Source organism: Xyrauchen texanus, chromosome 4 (assembly GCF_025860055.1).
Source record: "Xyrauchen texanus isolate HMW12.3.18 chromosome 4, RBS_HiC_50CHRs, whole genome shotgun sequence".
NCBI lineage: Eukaryota > Metazoa > Chordata > Actinopteri > Cypriniformes > Catostomidae > Xyrauchen > Xyrauchen texanus.
The window spans coordinates 50941184-50963724 of NC_068279.1; the positions used below are offsets into that span (position 1 = coordinate 50941184).

The following is a 22541-nucleotide window of genomic DNA, read 5'->3' on the forward strand; positions in this document are numbered from 1 at the left end:
TTCTAGTCAAGCTAAATGAGCCATCATCACCCGTCCGTACAAGCAGCACCAGGGAGATCTATAACATATCAGCAGAGGTCATGGATTTCATAGAAGAGGAACACTTAAACCGTCTGTTGCCTGGTGTTTAAACTCCATCAACTACCTTGAGAAGTCAAGTGTTACGTTTTTTATGACAGTTTAGTAATAGTTTAAAGGTTTAGCTGTCATTTTGACTATGGATGATTTGAATTAGTTTATATACTTTATAAGCAGCATATATTTGAAGATGTTGTGGACTTTACGAAGGGGGTTAATTTCTTTTTATATTGCCTGTAAAGTCCCTCTACTCCCATGAGATGAAAAATTGGTTATATAATGTGTTTTCTTTAAATCTTGCAATGTTACCATATTTGTGAGATTTCAATGGTCATTTTGAATGAAATATTTTTGTTTCTTACAAATTTGTCACCACCGTCAGTTTTGTGTCAACACCGTTGATGCCATGTCAACTCCTTCAGATTGACATATTGTTGTTATTGTTTGTAAAGATGAGCTGTTTTGTTCCCTCAAAATATTTGTTAATAAAATGGTTGCATTTTCAAAGTTATTATGTAATTTGTATGCTTCTAAGTATCACTGTTCATTATGGAAATTAAATGATAAATTGATTAATCCATACAACCTAAACCGCAATCATTAAACATTGACTAATCTAACTTTTAAAAGGTGATCTGATTCATTTAAAAACATTTTTTTATGTGATTAAGACAATTAAAAACCACTAAGAGTCAAACTATCTGTGATAATTTAATTAAAAATAATTTCATAGAAATGTTTTATGTGTCTGATGGTGTTGACAAAAATCCAGCGCTGATCCCGCAAACCTCTAATTTATAAAAAAAAAAAAATTAAAACTGGGAGGTTGTTCCAAAACATGGTTACATAGCCAAACCCTTATTTAACAAATATGTATACGCCGGTTTTTAAAATAATGAAGATTTTTTTTTTTTTTAGAAAATCAAAACCTGTTTTGTCCCTGATCTCAAGAATCACTGTGCTGTTGAAATTCACTTGCGCGCTGTGTTTTTGCGCTTGCGCTGTTTTGTCCAACTTCTAAAGTCATACTCATCTGTCTACCACTCACTGAACAGAGCAGACACAAAGAGAGGTATGCCTGCGACGGGAAAGCAAGACCTCGCGCTCGCACGGCAGTACTGGCGAATCTTCTACGGAAAGTAGCTAAGGTTTGTCCAAAAAGTAGCTAGATGTGTCGCTAGGTGATTAAAATAAAATAAAAAAAAATCGCTAATGGGGTCTGAAAAGTGCTTTTTAGGAATAAAAAATAAGTCGCAAAATTGACAAAACCGCGTACAGCGAGGAGCAGCCGAAGGGTGGCGCTGTGCTCTCCGTAAATATCCAGTGAAGAGGAAACATCCGGGTATTGTTGTTCCACCGCAAAAGAAACGGACGAGAGAAGGAGGTTTATGAATTTGGTGACTAACAACAACGATTTAATCGGACAGATAATTCATTTCTTTGATGACATGGCGGCAAGTACATTAGTTTGATTATTTTTCTGTGTTTTAAACGTATGACGAAAGCTTAAAGTCAACGAAACGTGCATTTATTAGCTGCAGCCCATACACGGAAAATGGCGGAAATAATGAGATAGAAAGGAATAAATCGTAATATTCAAAGCAACGATGTGAAATAAGATGCTGGTTGATAAAGGCCAAACGTATTGTGTATCTGATATGTTAAAAACTTAGTTAGAATGAACTCTCAAGCAGTATCAACAACATCGGCAGGAACAGTTAAAGGAACAGTTCACCCAAAAGTGATCATTTAATCATCATTTACTCACCTTTACGTCTTCTCAAACTCGTATGACTTTCTTTCTTCTGCGGAACACAAAGATATTTTAATAGAGATATTATGCCTTTTTTGCCATACGATGCAAGTGGTTGGTGAAACTAATTTTCAAGCTCTAAAAAGAACATCAAAGCAGCATAAATGTAATCCATAAAACTCCAGTGGTTGAATCCACGGTTTCTTAAGCGATCCAAGAAACATCGCTGTTTACATGTCTCCTGTGACTACTTGTGTTTGGATTTCGAGGGAGGGTCTCAGATTTAATTATGACATACAGCAATCATAACACCAGTGTAATGCATGATAATAAATCACGAATAATTAATGAAATAAAAAATAAAAGAGCAAATAAATCCAGTGAGATGTTTCCCCTAGGAGTTTAAATTTAATGTAAGCACTAATGCAACAATTCTCCATTATTTTAGGGAAGTAGCTGTAGAAAGGGGCTTCAGATGTTCGTGCTTGTCATCTGTGTCAGTGCGTTTTGATTTCAAACACAATGAAGAATATCCATGAAGTCCTCGGGCTTGTGTATGTATCCGCGTTTTAAATTTTTAGATCGTAGTGAAGTCAATAGACTGAAGTGATGTCTGGTTAGTGCCAACTGTAATTTGTCGTCATCACTCGGCGACAAGTAGCAGTGGAGTCTGAGAGCAAGCAGGAATGGAGCTGGGTCTGTCCAGCTCTGGTAAACTTGGGATATGAATCCTGAGGTTGAGACATGGAAATAAATAGAATAATATTAGCGTAGATGGCATTCCATTTTATGCAGATTTATATAGATCATGATAGATGTTTCTGGTTCTGGTAGACCTAACTAAAGCAGCCTAATTGTGAGTTGATTAAGGCTGGGTATCATTCAAAACATTTTGATGTCGATATGATACCTTGACTTCGATACCGTTTCCTAAATTATACTTTTTTCAATACCAATTTTATGAAATCCATTTTAACAAGCTATAACATTAATGTGAAGAGGAAAAAAACAACTAGAAAGCGAAATTGCTAATTCAGCCAACCCTAAGGATAAGTACGGTTTAACAAGATAACTAGTTTAATGTACGTTAAACATGATCAGTTACTGTCAACCTTAAAGCATTTTAAGCATCGATTTAGCTAGCTATTTATAACCATACATCCAAACAATATCTAACTTTACGTAGGTCCCAGTTTATAGGACTATGTCAGCGCGCACAGAAATGTTAATTTAACATGTACACAAGCATGTACCACTACAAGTTAGCCGATTTTGTTTGTTGGTTTGTTTGCTAAAGGTTAACCTTACCTGTTGGTGTCCCAGTCATAGCGCCGCTGCATTCATCAGTAGTTTTGGAGGAGGACTCATGTGGTGGGCATGTTGAAGGAAGCTCTGTGGCAGCAGGACGCTGAGAGGATGACTGCACCTTCTTGCAGTCGAAGACGGAGCCACTTTCTACTCTTAAGTTTATTCCGTGCACTGTCAAGTGCTTCATCAGATTTATCGTGTTGCCGGTCTTGTTAGCAATTATCTTGTTGCAAATATTGCATTGTGCTGTTGTTGAGTCTGGTGAAATGTAGCCACACTTTTGATCTTTTCCATATCTTTTCCATAGATATGGGGGTTGAGAAGCATACACACTACAGCCTCGCGTGTGAGCTGCATCCCTGGGCATGAGCTGCGTCTCTGGGTGTAACCAGCATAAACTAGTGTTTTTCCTTGATGCCGAAATGCAGCCAATCACCGGCACTAGATTTAGATTTGGGCACATCTAGCATGCTACATGCTTATCACTGATGTTGATGAGATTAACCACTTAAGTATCGAAATTTGGTACAGAGTGATTTTTCGATACTCCATTGTTTTAGAGGCAATTCGGTCGGTGCCTAAAATGTATCGAACTCGATACCCAGCCCTAGAGTTGATGGATAAATTAGGTGTATGCCTAGCTAAATAGATGAGTCTTTAGTTTAGACTTAAACTGAGTGTGTCTGCATCCCGAACAGTGTAGGAAGACTATTCCATAGTTTAGCAGCCAAATACGTTTATTTATTGAACTTGCTGGACATCCTCCCAGTAATGCATTACAATAATCTAGTCTTGAGGTCATGAGCAAGAATTAGTTTTTTGGCATCAGAAACAGAGAGCATGTGTCCTAACTTGACTGGACTCTGCTCACTTTTGGGGGGTTTTCCACTGTGGATAGTACCTGCTACTAGGGCTGCACAATTAATTGAAATTAAATCGAAACCGCGATATGACCTTGTGTGAAATTATTAAATTGCAAAGGGCTGCGATATAAATAAATAAAAAGTCTGCTCCCTTCAAAGTTTATTTTCGCTGCTCTGTCCAGTCTATATTAAATTAATGCATTGTTACAGTGTTTTCAGAGCGGTTCTGTGCTCCACAACCCCCTCTCATGCTTAGAGTAACAGAAGTGCTCGGAGTTCGGTTCCGTTTGCTTACATGTGCTAAACGCTTTATTTACACTAAACTGGCGTGTCCTGCATGAAGCGTTTTTTTTATTATTATCTGCGGTAGCAGCATCTCAGTCTCCGCAAGGCACAGATATCATAATAATAACAACGCAGAATACAAGATTGGATATAATTCAAACATCTTTATTGAATGGGCAAACAGCATTAACAGAAACACCTGTAGAGTCCAGAAACATCTCTTCATTCTCCTGTCGTTTGTTGACCTCACGAGAGAGCGTGTCGCACTTATTACACTCCCCTCGGAAACAAGTGAAAGCGAAACTAATATTGCCAACATCCAACAAAATGAAAAGGAACATACATATAATAAAACTATATCAAATATGTAGTTACTATAATATAATGCATTGCTAAATTAAATATGATAAAATAATGAATACAAATAATTAAATGAAATGGTGACAAACTAACCAAAATTTTATCTTTACATTTAATTACACCAACAGGTTATCAGTTCAACTTCAGTTTGACATTAAGCCTCATTATTTAGGACTATCTTATATACAGTAAAGAATAGTTTGTATAAGCCTACTAGTTTTTAAGGCCTTGAATAAAGAGTAACCTTTTATATTTTAAAATTATATTTTGTGTATACTGAATATTCAATCAACCAACATTATTTTTGACAGCAAAAACTAGACAACGTCTATAGTTTTAGCAACAGCGAAATTTAATTAACAGTGACATTGTTATATATAACCAGTTTTGACAGAGCTGCTGATAAAAAGTTAAATGATCAGCATCGATTGATGAGATGAAAAAAAATTGGAGATCGGTATCGGATGTTAAAATCCTGATTGGAGCATCTCTATTATTCAAGTTGACTGTATTTCAAAAACGAATGATGATGATTAGTGGGCTGAGACCCTATCACAAAATGGACAAAAACAGGTACACAGTGGATGGTAACATTTGGATATGAAGAAGACTTTGTTTCACTGTTTATATTTTTATTTGTTTGTGGTTGAACTGAAAAACGGTCTCAGTTTGGGTCTTTTTAAGAGGGCTCAAGTGTGAAATCCCCAGTAGCCTTTTTGCAGTTGAACATGTGGAAAACATTACCATCATAATCGCAGTTCCAATCACAATATTTTTTTAAATAATCGCAATATGACTTTTTGTCCAAATCGTGCAGCCCTACCTGGTACTTTTTTTTTAGTACCACCCGAGCCGCATATTACGGGGCGACTCGCCTCTACTCTGTTTTCTAAGCTTGGATTTCCACTGCAGTTTAGTGCTTCATCAGCGTGGGTGGGATTATAGGCTGATTGTCATAGCTGCGCCACCTCTACTGCCATGACATCATCTTAAACACGATACAAACTGACCTAAACGATAACATGTAGCTGTTAGCTACTAGCTCATTGTGCCGCATAAAGCAGTTTTTGCATGGTGATTTTACACAAGTGTAACGGTTAAATTGGCCTGGTTGTTTTAGAAGCAAGCTTCTAGTAGCTGGTCAACTAAATAAAGTGAAGCTTTCAAGCAGAGTGTAGAGTTAACGTAACAAAATGTACCATCCTCCATCGTGGCTGAGTCAAGGGTACTCTCCCTCCCATTGCTCGCCGGTTTAGATAGCGTCCATTTGGTCGAACCACTTTCACTTTTCCTTGATAGTTCTGTATTCACTTAAGTTTTTTTTTTTTACTTTTTCCTACCCTGTTGGTAGGTATGGTGGTAGCCGTGTGCAGCCAACAGCTGAGACACTTCCTGGGAGACTTTATCGTTTCGCTCATCGCTAACGAGTGGACCATCTGCAACTCATTTATTGACCGCAGCGTGGTTTTGCGCACAGCCATTTCTTTTTTCACTATTCGAAAGTCGCATGAACAAATTATACTGTTATCGCTGTTGCTAACTTTAAAACTAGCGGGTTGATGTCACGTGTTGTAAATGAGGCTGGTAGTGACGATTCTCCCTGACCAATCAGTGATCTGCAGGATTTTGATGTCACATTTAGTATTGGCTAGCTTGGAACCTCGACCGAGTTTTATTAATATTTGTCTTTTATCATTACAAAAGTTACAGGCAACTGTTGAAGAGAGTCTGTTATAGTACGTGCTTCAGAGGAAGATTTATGATGCTGGATCTGTTGATGTTGTGTGAGGTTGGTTTATTACATCTTTTTAAATGAGATGTGTGCATATTTGGAGATGGTATATGATATTAGTTTTATTGATATTTGCCTTTTTATCATTAGACAAGACAGTTTAAAGTTACAGGGAACTGTTAAGAAGAGAGAGGGAGAATGAAACCGGTGCTTCAACATTATGAGCATAAAAGTGTCTGCTGCGGCTCTGATATGCGGACCGTTTTGTACACTGGTCTATTATTGTAGTAACACGATGGCATGTAACAACAAAATGAACTGTGACTGTTCGTTTTCATGTCTCAGTTGCTTCACATGCTATCAGCGATTTTCAGCACCCTCAAGAAAAAAGTCGGCCAAAGGGGAAATGTTGCGTCCAATACGATAATTAAATAATTCCAGCCTCTGTGATATATCAGTCGACCTCTACATTATCAACGGCGTACATGAAATCTGTACTACATTTTGGGATTTCTTATATTAACCATGGGTGTATTAATATCATTCTCAAATTTTATTTATTTATTGTGATTTATCTCCAATCAGGCAAATGATACCAACTTCATTGACTGTCTGTCTGGAAAATTGCAGACAGACCAGGATCATCGAAGAGTCGGGCTGGAAATGACTAAAAAATCTAAGAGCTTGAAGCACTCACGCTCCAGATCACGCTCAGTGGACCGAAAACGAAAGTCAGGTAAACAATTCTTTAAAATCTAAATACTCACATACTTTTCCTTAAGGCAGAAGCATACTTTACGCAAGTATGCAAACACAGACCAGAGCAGTTTTTGTGAGGTTGTCTAAACACTAGGGAAAGCTCAGAAATAGCGTTTATTAAGCATGGGAATGGAAGGCATGTACCTCAGAAGACGAGGTGGGTTCAGTTTGAAAAAGAGTAGCAATATTCTGGCTATCACTAATGGAGATGGTTATCAAAAAAAATTTTTTTGTAATCTTGGCTAGCTACAGGGTTCTACTTTCTATTGCAGGGTTCCCACGGATCCTTAACATTATCGACTGAGACAGCCCGCCGTCGGGCCATTAAATGTACAAAATAAAAGTATGCGATGCACAAAACTGCTGTGTGTACATTGGTACACATGCCACATATCTTTGGAAAGCTACATTTCTTGATTTTCTATTGATATAAACCATTTTAAGATACAATCACAACAGCAGGTACAATCTATATCTTTGTCAGACCACCAACGTATAAACAAACAATAACAAAATTTAGGCAACTCACCTATGAAGCCTCGTAGTAGTCCACTGATCCATAACTTCCCGACAAAAACGGTGTTGTTTCATTGTCAAATGTCCAAACGATCAAATCAAGTAAAATGTTTAGTCCAAATCACATTATTACATCAATAAATATCCACAGACTCTTGTTGCATCATTTCAAAGCACCTGGCAGCTGTACCTAATCTTTCACATATTATCGGTAATAACTTCAGTTCAGATGTAAACATTTCCTATATCTGGTATCAAAATGGATGCTGCACTCTGACCTTTGGATTGACACCTCATTTAACCCAATAGGAGCTTCCATGTCCTGTCCAAAGCCTTGAATAGCCAAACACAGACTGTGTCGAATGTAAGGGCCTCCCCCCTTTCCTTTGTTTCCTGATCAAACCTGTTACAGCCAAGAGTGTGAATGACTGACGCATCGTATAGCCAATGAAATTCTGAAAACAGTGATATGCGGCTTTAGTGGGAAGATTAGAGCATGGTTCTGTAATGTGTGTGCGTGTGCAAAGTTGTCTTGCCATTACCGAGTGTTTTGTGCGTCTGTGCGTAAAAGCTGAAGAGTGTTGTTTTGGAACTGTTTACACATTTGGAGATTTAAATATGGCGAAACGGTCGCGAAAAACAGGATTTTCGCCCCAGGATGTGATATATGAAGGCATTCATTGTGAAAACGATGAGTTTGGAGATGAAATTTCTGAAAACAATACGGATGATTCAGAGGCAGAGGAAATGTTTATGGAGAGATGAGACATTGCTCTGGACAAGTAAGTGTTTTCTTGTGTTTTATAACATATATTACTGTATATTCCGCATAAATAAGCTTTAGTTTGAATAATGAATACACATTTTGTAATTACCCTTTGTCGTGTGTTTCCTCAGTGAGTGTTTGAACTGTTTGTGGGAGTTTTTTGTATTTGTTTTTGCGTGTGTGAGGTTTTAGTTCATTGTTTGTTTCAGATCTATTGACATGCTATATAGATGTTTTTGTATATTTACTGTAAATATATATATATATATATATATATATATATATATATATATCTAAAAATAAATAAATATAAGTTGAAAATAAGAATATATGTTGTGTTTGACAATCTCTTTGTTACAATGCTGAATTAATGGGGGAGGTGTAGGCCTATCTATTTGTTCCATAGTACATTGGCAAAGTATACAGTATTTACAGTAAATATACATACAATAATACATATTTACACACTCGAAAAGAAAAACTATATATATACAAGTTGAATATAAGAATATATGTTGTGTTTGAGAGTCTCTTTGTTACAATCTGAATTAATGGGGAGGTGTAGGCCTATCTATTTGTTCCATAGTACATTGGCAAAGTATACAGTATTTACAATAAATATACATACAATAATACATATTTACACACTTGAAAAGAAAAACTATATATATATATATATATATATATATATATATATATATATATATATATAGAATACAGAAAAGATGGAAAAGTTGTGTCTAGCTTTGTAAATGACATATATTTATTTATTCTCACTATAGGCAATTATCTGATGAATCAGATAGCGATTGGGAGCCGGATACTTTTCCCCCACTCAGCAAGCGGCCACATAAAGTGGAGCAGCAGGACAGCACCTCAAGAGAGGAGCCCCATGTAAAGGAGAGGTCCCTATGAACCAGAAGGCTTTCAGAGAGACCCTTGCTGAGGAGCTGGCAGAGTTGGGGTCTCACTCCACAGCCAGACCCGTATCTCCTGCTCCACAAAGAGCACATCACAGGCCGTTGCACATCACCAAATCTTGCACCGCTGGTCGTCTGAAGTGCAGGCAGTGTCATGCAAAGAAACCAGTGAAGTACTCCTCCTGTGATGTGCCTTTGTGCTTTGTACACAAACGTGATTGCTACAATGACTGGCATGTTGCTAGAAACATGTAAAATGTTATAATTGTTTGTAAATACTTTGTGTAAAAATTCATGTAAATAGTTTGTTGTGTATTTTTTTATATAAACAAATTTTCCACCATAGCACTAGTTTTGACTCTTTTATATGCACAACGTTTAGTTTCAAGAAGGGAAAAGGCACTCTAATGTGTTTATGCATCAGTTACTCTGTGTCAGCAAAACTATGGAATATGATAGCTCTAAGTGTCATCTTTCATTAGAGCCCAAAATTATGACTGTACGTTGAAGCGTTCAGAAGTAGTAGCCTTTTTGTCCTAGGTTACCAAAGGGTCCTTTTGGAGTATCCAAAAGGCACTTTTGTAAAACGCCTGGGTGTACCCTTAGAAAAACGTGTAAAATATTCATTTTTGTATGGTATTGTTATAAAATTTGAACTTGGACAAGGTAAGGCTTCATGCTGTTATCCCATTGTGTTCTCAAGCTAATAGCTACAAGTTATAGTCATCTGCAGGCATCTGTATGCAAAAAAAAATTCAGGCGGAAAAACAAACTTCTATTTCATTGTGTTCAAACTTCTATTACTCAAAATCAGTAGAACTTACAGTAATTCTGACTGCTGGGGAAAAAACTTCAGAGTGTCCCCTTTCAAATGTGACCAAAACCATGCATGTACTCCAAAAGGTTCAAGAACAGCTTTAAATTTACTTTGGGTATGCCTTGATTAGGCGTTTTAGGCTAATTTTACAGGATTGGGAGGAGGTTAAAAAATGTTTTCCAAAGTTTATGGTAATAAAAAGTATAACTATCTTAAATGATACAACAGAAGTCTTATTTTATATTTAAAGAGGTCTTACATTTGGGAGCAGAAAGACGTGACCTAATGTGATTATCAAATTTCAATATGATTTAATAAATGCATGCGCTGCGTCCTTCAAAGTAGCGCTGTTGTATTTTTTCCAAGCACTTGGGGATTGTGAGTGTTTCCAGCTGTTGCAGAGCAGTTCGCAGTCAGTATGCCATATTGGAAATGTATGGAAAACTATCACTGGCCTAATTTCCATCCAATTCCTATCACTGGCCAATTTTTTATCGACAAAATTGAAAATGCGGAAAATGTAATTGCGACATTTGCCTCTTCTGCTCTTTTCCATTCAAATGGCCTTTTATCGATAAAAATGGTGTGTGTGAAGACTTAATGCCTAAAAAAACCCACTTTGTTAATGCCTAAAAAAAATCCACTTTGTTGCATAAGTTTTGGTTTAGCCCCAAAGAAGTCTGTCCTGAAGCCGTTTCCATTCAGAAATGTGTTTATCGGTAATTCGCCTCCCAGATGTCCCTAATTTTTTCCTCCGAAATTTTGGTAAAATGGGGAGAGTATTGAGACAATTCATAAAAATTAGCCAGTTTACTATCATTTTAATTAACAAATAAAAGCAATCAGAAGCGAAGGAATTGCAATCAAAAGTGAGCAGTTGCCCTTCTGATCGGACTGTAATATTGGTCCTGATGTTGCACCTATCGCACGCAGGTTGGCACCGGTTCCGACCCGAAAGAGGATGGTCATGGCCCTGTTCAAGCTGGCAACCTGCACCAAGTAGCGGGGGAAACTGCATTATGTCCAGCATATTTCTCCAGCAACTTTTAACGACCAACTGAACTTGATTATCATCTGAAACTTATTTTAGCTTCAAAATGCCAATGTATATTTTCTGAAGAAGCAGTAAATGCGATCCGAGAGGGTTAGATTTAAAATATTTAAACGTTTTAAAATGTTCAAATGCTCGTTTTCTGAAAGTGAACTCTTAAAAAAAATACTTCTGATAGTTTTCTAGTCTTGAAAAAAGTTCATTCTGAGAATGTCATTAAGCCGACTTTATTCAGCAGAACAGGGTAAAGCTAATTTAAGTTTGAGAAAAAGCATAGGCCTGTATAGGTCTAATAAAAAAAATAGTTTGGTAAATTATTTCTTTAATGCTTTTTTTTTCGTTTGGTAATTTAATTTTTGTAATTTAATGCTTTTTTCTTTTGGTAATTTAATTTAATACAGGGCATTTTTTTCCAAAAGTGAACTAAACAATAATTTAATAGAATTGGGCTGTAAGTGTTAAAAAAAAAAGCACATTGAAGCTTTTCACCATCTAATATTGTGTATTAATTCTTAATTTAAAACATCTTTGTGCTCAGAAATGATATGTTTTGTGGGGTAATTCCGTGACTGCCGTCTATTATTTTGAATGGCTTGGAAAAGCAATTTTATAAATAAATGGATGGATACTGTGATTAAATTAATTGCAAACAGTGGCCATTCATTTGTTCAACATGCCCGAGATATTTGTGTTGGCAATCCTGGAAGTGTCATGTTTGCAGATCGGCTCTATATGCCGTAAAGATCAATCCATAATCCTGTACAATAAATTGGCTTTCTGTTGTCATGATTAACACAGGCTAATGATTGGGGCAAACTCTGTCATGTGACTTTACATTTTTGCATTAATGCCGATTTTATCGGTTACATTTGATGTATCGACATAGTTTATGCACTTGAGTTAACCGGAAAAATATGATGTCGACATTTGTGATATTTTAGCGATAATGTGCATTTCCATCAGCTTTATTTTGATACATAGCCTAAACTTTTTTCGCAAAAAATCCTTGGATGGAAACTTAGTTACTAAAGATCAACTGTTGATGAAATATGACAATGTTTACTTTTAATTGTTTATATTGTAATACATTGTAGATTATTGTAGGTGTGCACATTTTATATCCCTAGTTAGGCCTAAAGTGCATTTAAAGTTTTATAGTGTGAATCAAATCCCCCCACAATCAAAGTGCAATTCAATTTGGACTCTTGTAGCCTCTGTCTGGCCCTCCCCATCACAGGAAGAAAAGACTAAGAAAATTTACCAATTTTAAAAAACTATTTGCAGATTAATTCTTTCATTCATCGCATTATTGTATCAGCACAGTCCAATATCGGTTCACTAATTTTTATTTATTTATATATTGGTACATTAATAAACCAATTTTAAAGTGATAAATATGTGAGAAACCTGTCTTGACTATTTTAAACTTGCCTTAAAATAAAGCCTACCCTGTTTTATTGAAACATTTTTAAGGCCATGTTGAACGTGTGTCCTTGCCTGTTTTAAGAGTCTGTGATGCATGATTTATTTTGAGATTGTGTTGGTTTGTTTTGGTATGGTTATATGGTATTAATTTTATTTGTTCAGATCTTTAAAAAGGTCATAAAGTCATAAATTTTATTTTAAAAACTCAGCGGCAACCCCGTGTTGTGACAATAGGACACCGTAGTTATATATATATACCTAGCAGAAAACATGTAGGCCTACATTTGAAAAACAGGACACAACTGCAAAACGTTAGCTAACTAATTGTTGCAATTTAACGCATGACAACAAACAAAACACCATCTAGCCAGGTAGTTTACGTTCATTTCTTACCATTGGTCTGGCTGCTTTAGTACCCCTTTCTTTTTGCTACTTCCGACTTTTAGGTGCACTTCATAATGACAAAAAAACTGTTTGAGCGTGTAGTTACTTTATTCCTTCCCTCTCGGGCCACAAGGGGGAACACTATCAACCATTTTAAGGACTTTTAGTCGGTTTAAGAATGTGACGTCTTTGTCCCTTGAAAATTTCCTGCTAGTTGTTAAATTCATTCAAAACAACAGTGGAAGGCACTTCATTCTTTGTGACTTTAACATGATTACCGCTAATAATGTTAACATAAAATATAAATAAAATGTGTAAATGTGGCTGTGTGCTCTCTGGATGCCTGAAATTAAAGTGTTTAGATCTCTGAAAAACAACCGCAAATGGACACATGAACCGCTTCAGAGAAGCGATATGGCTAAATACGTGCATTACTAACAACTGTAGCACACATCTCTGGTAAGGGAAAAAAAATGTATGCAAACTAATTGTAAGTTTGAGAGGTAGAGCTCTATAAGTGACTATAGATCACTCCAATTATAATGAATGAAGCTGCGCAAGTTATTTACAATTACATTTAGAAGATGCTTTTATCCAAAACGACTTAAATATTTTGAAAATAACAAGCAATGTGTCACACAACTGGAGTAGCAGAAAGAGACGCGAAAAGTATTTTATAATAATAATTAAAATAAATAAATAGGCCTAAAAAAATCCTTGAGGGGGCTACACACTGGGCCTGGCGGATGACATGGTGTGTTCTAACAGTAGTTTTCCATAAATGTAGACATGCCGCTGACAGATGCAGAGTCTGGAGACTGCTGTAATTTCTGCCGTGCCACTGAGCGTAACTCAAATATTTTCCATTAAATTCAACATATATTATTTACTCTAGACTTGTTCATTCTTTAAGAAGGGAAAAACCTTGATAACTTTTGTGTACTGTCTGCCACTTGAACCACGTCGGAATGCCCTTTGTTTGATACCCGTGCTGCTGTGTCCTAGCTGCGGCGTGGCGCTTCTCGTCTGGTCTGCGACCGCATTTACCTTGTCCGCAGGTCACATAGACCACTTCGCTGATTATATTTGGAGTGGTCCAATATCACTGATCTCTCCTCTGAGGAAATAGCAATTATCATCTAAAGCATCTAAACTACAATTTCATCGCCTCTCTCCCATAGAAGCTCCGTATCAACAACATGTTTGGATAAGTCACTTCTGGTAAACTTTGGATGTTTTTGAGAAAAGTTAACTCGGAGCCTTATTTAAAGGATCTGGAAATTATACCGGAAGTACTCCCCTAGCCAGTAGCATTCTAATTCCTTGGTTTCTTTTTACATCCTTGAAATGGTCAATAACGGTTTAATTGATCCATAACAACTGCCTTTGTCTTATTCGCAGCTTTTAGTATATTTAAAAATAAAATAAAGCGACCTTGCTTTGCGGTGCCCCCTGATGTATTTATTTGGAACGTGGTGTAAAAATATTGATGACAGCATCTCCTGCTCAGGGATATGTACTCTCCATAAACACTTCCTGTCCAATAAAATGCCCTCTAGAATGAGAAAACACCATCCCTGTATATAAAAAATACCATATGCATCAGGTCTGCTTATTGCAGGATTTGAACATAAGAGATCCAACATGAAAATCAAATAATAAAACAGCCTTCCATTCAGATATATCAATGCTCATCTGAAGATGGCCATGGGCCTCTTCACCAGAAGTGTCACCCTCTGATCTTGGCTTGAATAGATATGGCCTTACTTCAGAAATAAATGCAGGTACGTTTTCTCTTTTACATCACATGTAACGTGAACGTGGTGTTGAAAAAATCTTCCATAGTTGAATGTAAAATGTCTTTAACAATCTGTTTTGGCAGGCTGGTGCATAAACCAAAGTGTGTTGTCTGTTTAAAAAAAAAAAAAAAAGCAGTCTTCAATATGTTTTACACCAACTTCCTGTTTCTTGGAAGTATGTGTGATGGAATATTCCATTTGTTGAGCGATTTCATGCAGCCTTTGAAAATCCTTTTAATGTCTTTTTAATCCTTCAAACATTAATTCATTTGTATTTTCAGTTACACACTAAACTCAGTTAGACATTTTCAATTCATCCACTTTTAGGAGACAAGAGGCACAGACGAAGCCGGAGCAGAAGCAAAGAGGTAACTAATTTTAGTCCATTGAAGTCATGTAGACCTAAATTAAACTGGTCACATCAGCAGTAGTTTTGCAGCTGGCATTTCTAGTTTTAGACAAGGGTAAGTATTAAGCTTAGATGTAAAGGAATGAAATGCCAGACTGAGATGAAAAGCACTGAGATAATTACATCTAAGTGCATGTAATGTGATCTTAGATTTTATTAATCTTTTTTGGGAGATTTTTTTTAACATCCTTTATGTAGATCACATCATAACATTTCTATAATAAATTATACTCAGCGTGCTAATGCACGAAGAGACACTCTGAACAGAAGACGCTGCTGACAGATAGCAAAATTATATGCCTACTACCTGGACAGGTAAATATCAGTCATTCAAACTTATTTGCCTACAAAAAGATCTGTATCTCTTTGTCACGCAACACTAGTTATTGACTTGTTTTGTTGTCACCAGTTCTGATTTGCTATTGAAACAGTGAATGCACACACATTAGGACAAATTAAAATAATGCATTTATTTGGCCTGAAGACTTGATTCTATCTACCATAAAATGTTTGCATTGTGAAAAGAGGGTGTTCTTTACCTGAAAGCAAATTTGAACTTTAAATATTATTAGTGCTGCACTGAAAGGAAAATTCTTGGCCAAAATCAAAATGGAAAATTCCGGACCCACTGAAAACTGAAAACTTATTATTTAAAATTAGTATTTGTTTGGAATAACTAAACTGATTCTAAATATTGTAATTAGGGCTGTCAATCGATTAAAATTTTTTATCGAATTAATTACATGGTGTCCCGATTAATTAATTGCATATACAAATATTTGCTGAGAAAGCCCCTCATATAACAATAATTCAATACATAATGATGAAATAATTATACATAGTTATCTTTAAATATTAAAAAATTATATATATAATTTTTTATATATATATAAAATAAAAAAATATTCTGATAATTAAAATGCATTACATTCTTGTAGCAGAAGAGTTAATCATTGATAAAACAATATAAAAGTGGCTTTAGAATACAATGTATTGTTTATTACCATATTATTGATCATAAATATTGATTTTATATTAGATGTATTTTTGCAGTGATGTTAATGACTTTAACATCGGCGCTGTGAAAGTCACTCAGTTTGGCATAAGGTCTACGATACAACCTAATTTTAACAGCTCAGACCTACTCAATGTAAATATAATGAAGTGAAAATAATAATCTAATCGTTAAAAAGCACATTTCCAAATAAGCACATCAATTCCATTATTAAAGACTAGAAAGATTAAGTGCTTCTTGAATTAATTTTTTTTTGTCTGATCTGGCTGCTTCGAGTAGAGCCTTCTCATTCATTAGGACTGTAGAACTCCTGGCAGGTGTAGGTGTTCACTTTCACCAGGAGTTCACTTTTGATGATGGTTCCTTGTCTCTGTCCACGCAGCTGTCATCAGTGAAAACACCCTCTCCACGATCGCATTGGTGACAGCTCAAAGCCAAAGATATCAGAGCTGTCATGTTTGGGGCACTGAAATGCTTCAGAGCTGTCCGTGAAACTTCGGTGGCATACCCTGCACTCTCTTTTTTCGTGTCACCTGTAACTGGTTTTAACCATATGTATATTTTCTCCAATTCTTTATTATACGAACAAAGACACTTTTTCTTCTAGGGAGCTCCGGATAGACCCATTTTTCTGTTGCAGTTTGTTTTCCAGTGTTTTCCCGCTCTGGCAAGAAAAAAAGGCTGTGCTGCGCATGTTCAGTGTTTTCTTATTAACTTTTTTTTTTATAGCCTAGTGATTTTGTAATTAAAGGACGATGAATTAAAATGATGCAGAAATAATAATAAAGACAAAAAATGATAGACAAAATTGAAATGCGGGACACCGCTTATGACTTGCGGGACAAAGCTTCCAATTTCGGGACTGTCCCGATGGTCACCCTACCATACAACCTGAGTCAGACATGTTTGTGTCGCGTCTCGGGTGTGTTGCGTCATAAAAATAAAATGTTTAGGTCACATCAAGTTAAATATAACCATACTCAATCTTTAAACACATATTTAGATCCCTTAGTTCGCATTTGAACCCTTAGTAACGCATATCTGTGTTGTTTTCTTCACTGTATAAACTGTGTGTTGCTCACACAACTGAAATTTCAGTTACTGCACTCTGGAGTATACAGGTGGTACTACAAGAATGCGATTAAATGCGTTAATGTTTTTTCATGCGTTATTTTTTTGAATAATTTATCACGCGTTATTAACGCGTTAACTCGACAGCCCTAATTGTAATATAATAATGTCAGCCAAAATGAAAAGCTGATTCAGAGGCGGAGCAAGTTATTACATTTGAAGTTCAAACAAATACAAACTTTTAATCTTTTGGATAACCTTGCACTGATTTCATTGGATTTCATGCTGACTTTAATGTTGATAAAAAAGAAAAATAGTACTGGTACATTAAAAAAAATGTCTGGTAGATGTGGTGGTAGACAGAGGCATCTTTCACTCCAGGACTGGTTTTGGTTCTGTTTTCTTTGTGAATTAGGTGTAAATGTGATGGTTAAATGCTCAAAGTGTTAAATTAAACCGTACACATTGCACTTGGTGGAAGTTGGGACAGGGCTCATGTAGTCTGAAATATTTAAGTGTATTTCTTGTCAAAATGACTTGGCAAGTTTGTCCTCAAGCCAACTTACTAACTCTCTTTGTTGCACTATTTTCCTGAAAGAGACAAATTCTTCTTAAAACAGGCACGGAAGAAGGACTCCGAAAAAGCTCTGAAATGTCGAAGTGGATTGGAGGAGCAGCAGGAGTTGTCAGATAAGGGCCGTGATAGGCTGTCTGAAGACATGGAGGAGCGACACTGCCGCAAAGACAGGAAGTCTTCCAGGATAAGAAGCATGTCAAGATCACGCTCAAGGGAAAGGTACAACTTTTGGCATTTCTCCGTTGATTCTATTTAAAGCTGTCAGACCATACTCTTCTTTCCTCTGTCATATTGTTTTTTAATTTAATGACAATTTTCTAACCTCTCAGGAATGCTGCGTTTCATTTAATAGCAGTTGATAGTTGACTTGCTTTAAAGTTAGAAAAGCCCAATTCACTCAAATCATTGATCAACTCGTGTTTACAGAGCCCAAATAAAATATGACGATATGTCAGTAACATCAGACCTCGTTGGTTCTGTGAGTCTGTGATCAATAGAGAGCACATTCATATACATAGTATGGCTAAATCTTAAAGGGAGAGTTTACCCAAAAATTAAAATTCTCTCATCATTTACTCACCCTCATGCCATCCCAGATGTGTATGACTTTCTTTCTTCGGCAGAACAGAAATGAAGAAATTTAGAAGAATATTTCAGCTCTGTAGGTCTTCGCAATGCAAGTGAATGGGTGCCAACATGTTTAAGCTCCAAAATCACATAAAGCCATTATAAAAGTAATCCATGTGACTCCAGTGGATAAATTAATGTCTTCCGAAGCGAAACGCTAGGTGTAAGAAACAGATAAATATTTAAAACATTTTTAGTCAAAAAGTTTGCTTCCGGCCAGCTCATTGAAGAGGGTGGAATTCAAACTGCCTCTTGTGTTACGTAAGCGTGAAAGGCTCCTCTGTATAGATATTCATATGTAGATCCCTTATTAGCAGATATTTCTATGGACTGCGATACTGTTTCCACACAAAAGCAGTTAATGCAGTGATCTGAGCAAGGAGCTCAGTCTGAGGTATCTCCTCCATTCCCTTGCATTCGAACCTATTCAAACACTCATTGTTGACTGTTCCAAGATAGCGCGGCAGTTGATGCATTCAAACCAGTTATAAACAACACCGCGCTTCCAGATTTCATGTGTCAGTTCTCGAGTAAACTTTCCAACACACTTGTGTCATGCAAGAGGCAAGCGTGTATTCGACCCAAAAAGTTTTAAATATAGATCTGTTTCTTACATTTCGCTTCAGAAGACATTAATCCACTGGAGTCGCATGGATTACTTTTAATCTGCTTTTATGTGCTTTTTGAAGCTTAAAAAATTTGGCACCCATTCATTTGCATTGTATAGACCTACACAGCTGAAAGTCATACATATCTGGGTTGGCATATGGGTGGAATTATGAGAGAATTTTAATTTATGGGTGAACTATTCCTTTAAAATGTGCCTTTTAATTTGATAATCCCTCCCGGATACATGCTGTGTTCCTCCCATTTATCCTCGGCATGGAGGATACATAATTAATCTTCATAAATAAATAATTCATGTGCAGGGAATTATGGGTTTTCCCCATTGTCTCAATTTTGAACTCAATCTTTTGAGTTTTTAACTTTTAAAATCAGAAGTAAATTTATTTTCAAGATATATAAATTCAAGCAACATAGATATTTGATTTATGAGCTCAAAACTTGACATTTCAAGTGCAAACGTCACACACCCTGCCCATTTCAATGCCAAAACAAATACGAATGTTATGAAGTTGTCTAGAGTATCAAATTTGTATTGAATGTAAGCGCTAGCTAGCTAGGAAGATAAGTTAACGTTGAAAACTCAGACATGGTGTCGCTAGTGCTCTCTCTACAATAACAGCAGGATGATGTCCCAGCACACTGTCCAATATCTCGAACCATGGAAAGTACAAACAAGTAAAACATGTCGGCACCAAGAGATGTACAAATTTAGTGATAAACATTCACTTTTATTAAATGATATCGATAAATAAGACAAAGTTCCTATTTTACAAGTTATTAAAGCTTGTTTAACAAACGTTTGTAGAGACTGGTGAACAAAACATAGTAAATTAAACTCTCTTTTGATGACCGTACACATGTAACACATATGCTAGCATTGTTTATTAGTTTGGTTGCTAGGAGACATTTGAACACCTGTTAAACTAACGGGAGCGTTGCAGTTTTGGTTGTTTAAACGTCATTTTCCAAGCATCTGGCAATGGAATTCCTTTATGATCAGAGAATTCAAGTAGGAATATCCCACATCCAACTTGAATGAAACGCAGCATGAGTATTTTGCTAAACTCCGCCTTTGACATTGACACTGCCTCAATCCCCAGTTGGCCTTCTTTGGCCCAAGGGTAATTGGCGGGCCAAATGCCATTGGCTGTTGGCCCCGAATAAACCCAGAGGAGGCACGATTAAGCCCCGGAAGTGACAGTGGGAATGCAACTGCCCTGGCAAGCACTAGCACGTTCTCATTTTGCCCGACAGTGGAAACGCAGCTATTGAGGTTTAATCATGGGCAGTCATGTGTCAGTGCATTCATCCTTGTGATGTCACAGAGTGGTGGAAGTTCAGGGTCATTTTTGCTGCTAAGTTTTGATAAATACTATTTTTGTTTTAATATCTGAAGATATTATGTGTTCGTAGTACATCAAGCTCTAATACCTCAAAAGATCAATCAGCATTTGATTCCTTATGACCCCAAAAATATAGTCTAAAGTGAATATGTTGTAGTTTAAAGTTGACTTGAATGTAAACTGTTTTACTCAAGACGACATCATAGTCGAAACCGGGACAAAAGAAGATCTTGCTCACGCAGCGGTGACAGGAGATCTAGGAGTCGTGAAAAGAAGAGACGGGCCAGATCTCGATCAAACTCTAAAAGCAAACACAGACACCGCAGCAGGAGCCGCAGTAAGAGCAGGTGGGATAATTACTCTTGTGTTTGGGAGCAATTTTATTGTGTGCTATTGAAAATGGGGATTTGGCCTTCAACTTTGAGATGGTCCAACTTAGGGAGAAGAAGAAGAGGATGGACAAAGTGAGGAGGAAGAGTCGAAGTGGGTCAGTTAGCCCTGTGACCTTCAGGGGCAGAAACACAGCCATGGATGCTCAGGAAGCTTTGGCCAGAAGGTAGAGTGATGCAATGTAAAATCTCTGGTGTTGTCTCCATTAACAACTGAACAGACATAAGGTTGAAAAACAAACCTTGATTATTCCATCTCTGTGGCCTGCTGTCGAGTATCACAGATAATGTTTTAAAATTGTATCCTTAGCACTCAAACATTACATGTTTTAATATAAGTATGATTTGAATCTTTCTACTTGTCATCACCAGAAATAAAGAATTAAAAAGGAAGCCTGTATTTGGTCTCCTGTCAAGAATAACAAATTTAATACTAGAAGTTCTTCCAAGTAGATCAACAATTTAGACTACTTTACAGTTGAAATTGCTCTCTTTTTTGGGCTTTACATTTCTGATTTGAAATCCCTCTTCCCATCTTGCCTGCAAAGTTTCTCTTAAATGTTTTCTGTTTTATACACCTAGAGGAGTGTATCAAAATTGTCTGTGGTGCTGGATGTCATGCTACAGATTCGATACATAGACACAAGGTAAAAAAATGTATATTCAAATATCCTTAATAATGTAACTTACCATTTAATTTTACACACAGTAACTACCATACTGACTACCACCGTAAAGCTTTGTGTAGCATGGACCATCCTTTTTCTTTTTTTTTCTTTTTTTCTACTGAAATGGAAATGTTCTGTTTTTACAACTGATTTTATAATTGTTTTATACACAATTTTTGCACAATGGTTAAAAGATCATTAGACTAATGTAATTAAAATACACAATAATGTTCAATCAATCAATATTTATTTATAAAGCACATTTAAAAATAACCATGGTTGACCAAAGTCCTGTACAAGGAAAAATGGTTATTACAAGAAAATAAAACATACAAAGTAGATAAAAAATAAAATGAATATAAAATGTGTCACAATAAATAAAGAGTATTGAAAGCCAAAGAGAAAGAATTTGTCTTTAGGGTAGACTTGAAGGTTGAAATTGAGTGAGCTAATCTAACATGTGGAGGTAGACTATTCCATAGTTTTGGTCCAGCGACTACAAATGCTTGATCACCATGTTTTTTTTAGTCTATATCTAGGCAAAGAGAGTAATCCAAAATCTAAAGATCTCTGCTTTCTAGGAGTATATGGCTGAAGCAAGTTTGACAGATATTTAGGGACCTAATTATGTAGTGCCTTGTAAACAAACAGTAAAACTTTGAAGTCAATTCTGTACTTGACAGGAAGCCAGTGCAAAGCCATTAGAATCGGTGTACTTGCGAGTCCCCGTGATGAGTCTTGCAGCAGCATTTTGTACCAGCTGTAGACGAGAGAGGGAAGACTGAGAGACACCGTAGTAAAGAGAATTGCAATAATCTAAACGAGATGTTACCAAAGCATGAATCACAGTTTGAAAGTTGCACGTGGATAAAAAAGATTTTACTTTGGAGAGAAGGCGAAGATGAAAAAAGCATAACTTTACAACTGCACTAATTTGTTTATCAAATTTTTAATTGTTATCAAATTATACACCCAGGTTTCTGGCACATTGTGTTTTAT

The 22541-nt window shown here is 36.4% G+C and overlaps 1 protein-coding gene across 1 annotated transcript in view; it reads left to right on the forward strand.

Moving 5' to 3' along the window:
* The window catches only part of LOC127636564 (arginine/serine-rich coiled-coil protein 2-like), a 29924-nt gene that overhangs the window by 3254 nt on the left and 4129 nt on the right, over positions 1–22541 (forward strand). Inside the window, exons 2-6 of the mRNA XM_052117183.1 lie at positions 6965–7115; positions 15144–15184; positions 17932–18107; positions 20680–20832; positions 20925–21041. Coding sequence (XP_051973143.1) covers positions 7043–7115; positions 15144–15184; positions 17932–18107; positions 20680–20832; positions 20925–21041 — 560 coding nt within the window. The 5' untranslated portion in view covers positions 6965–7042. The remainder of the gene's footprint in view (positions 1–6964; positions 7116–15143; positions 15185–17931; positions 18108–20679; positions 20833–20924; positions 21042–22541) is intronic.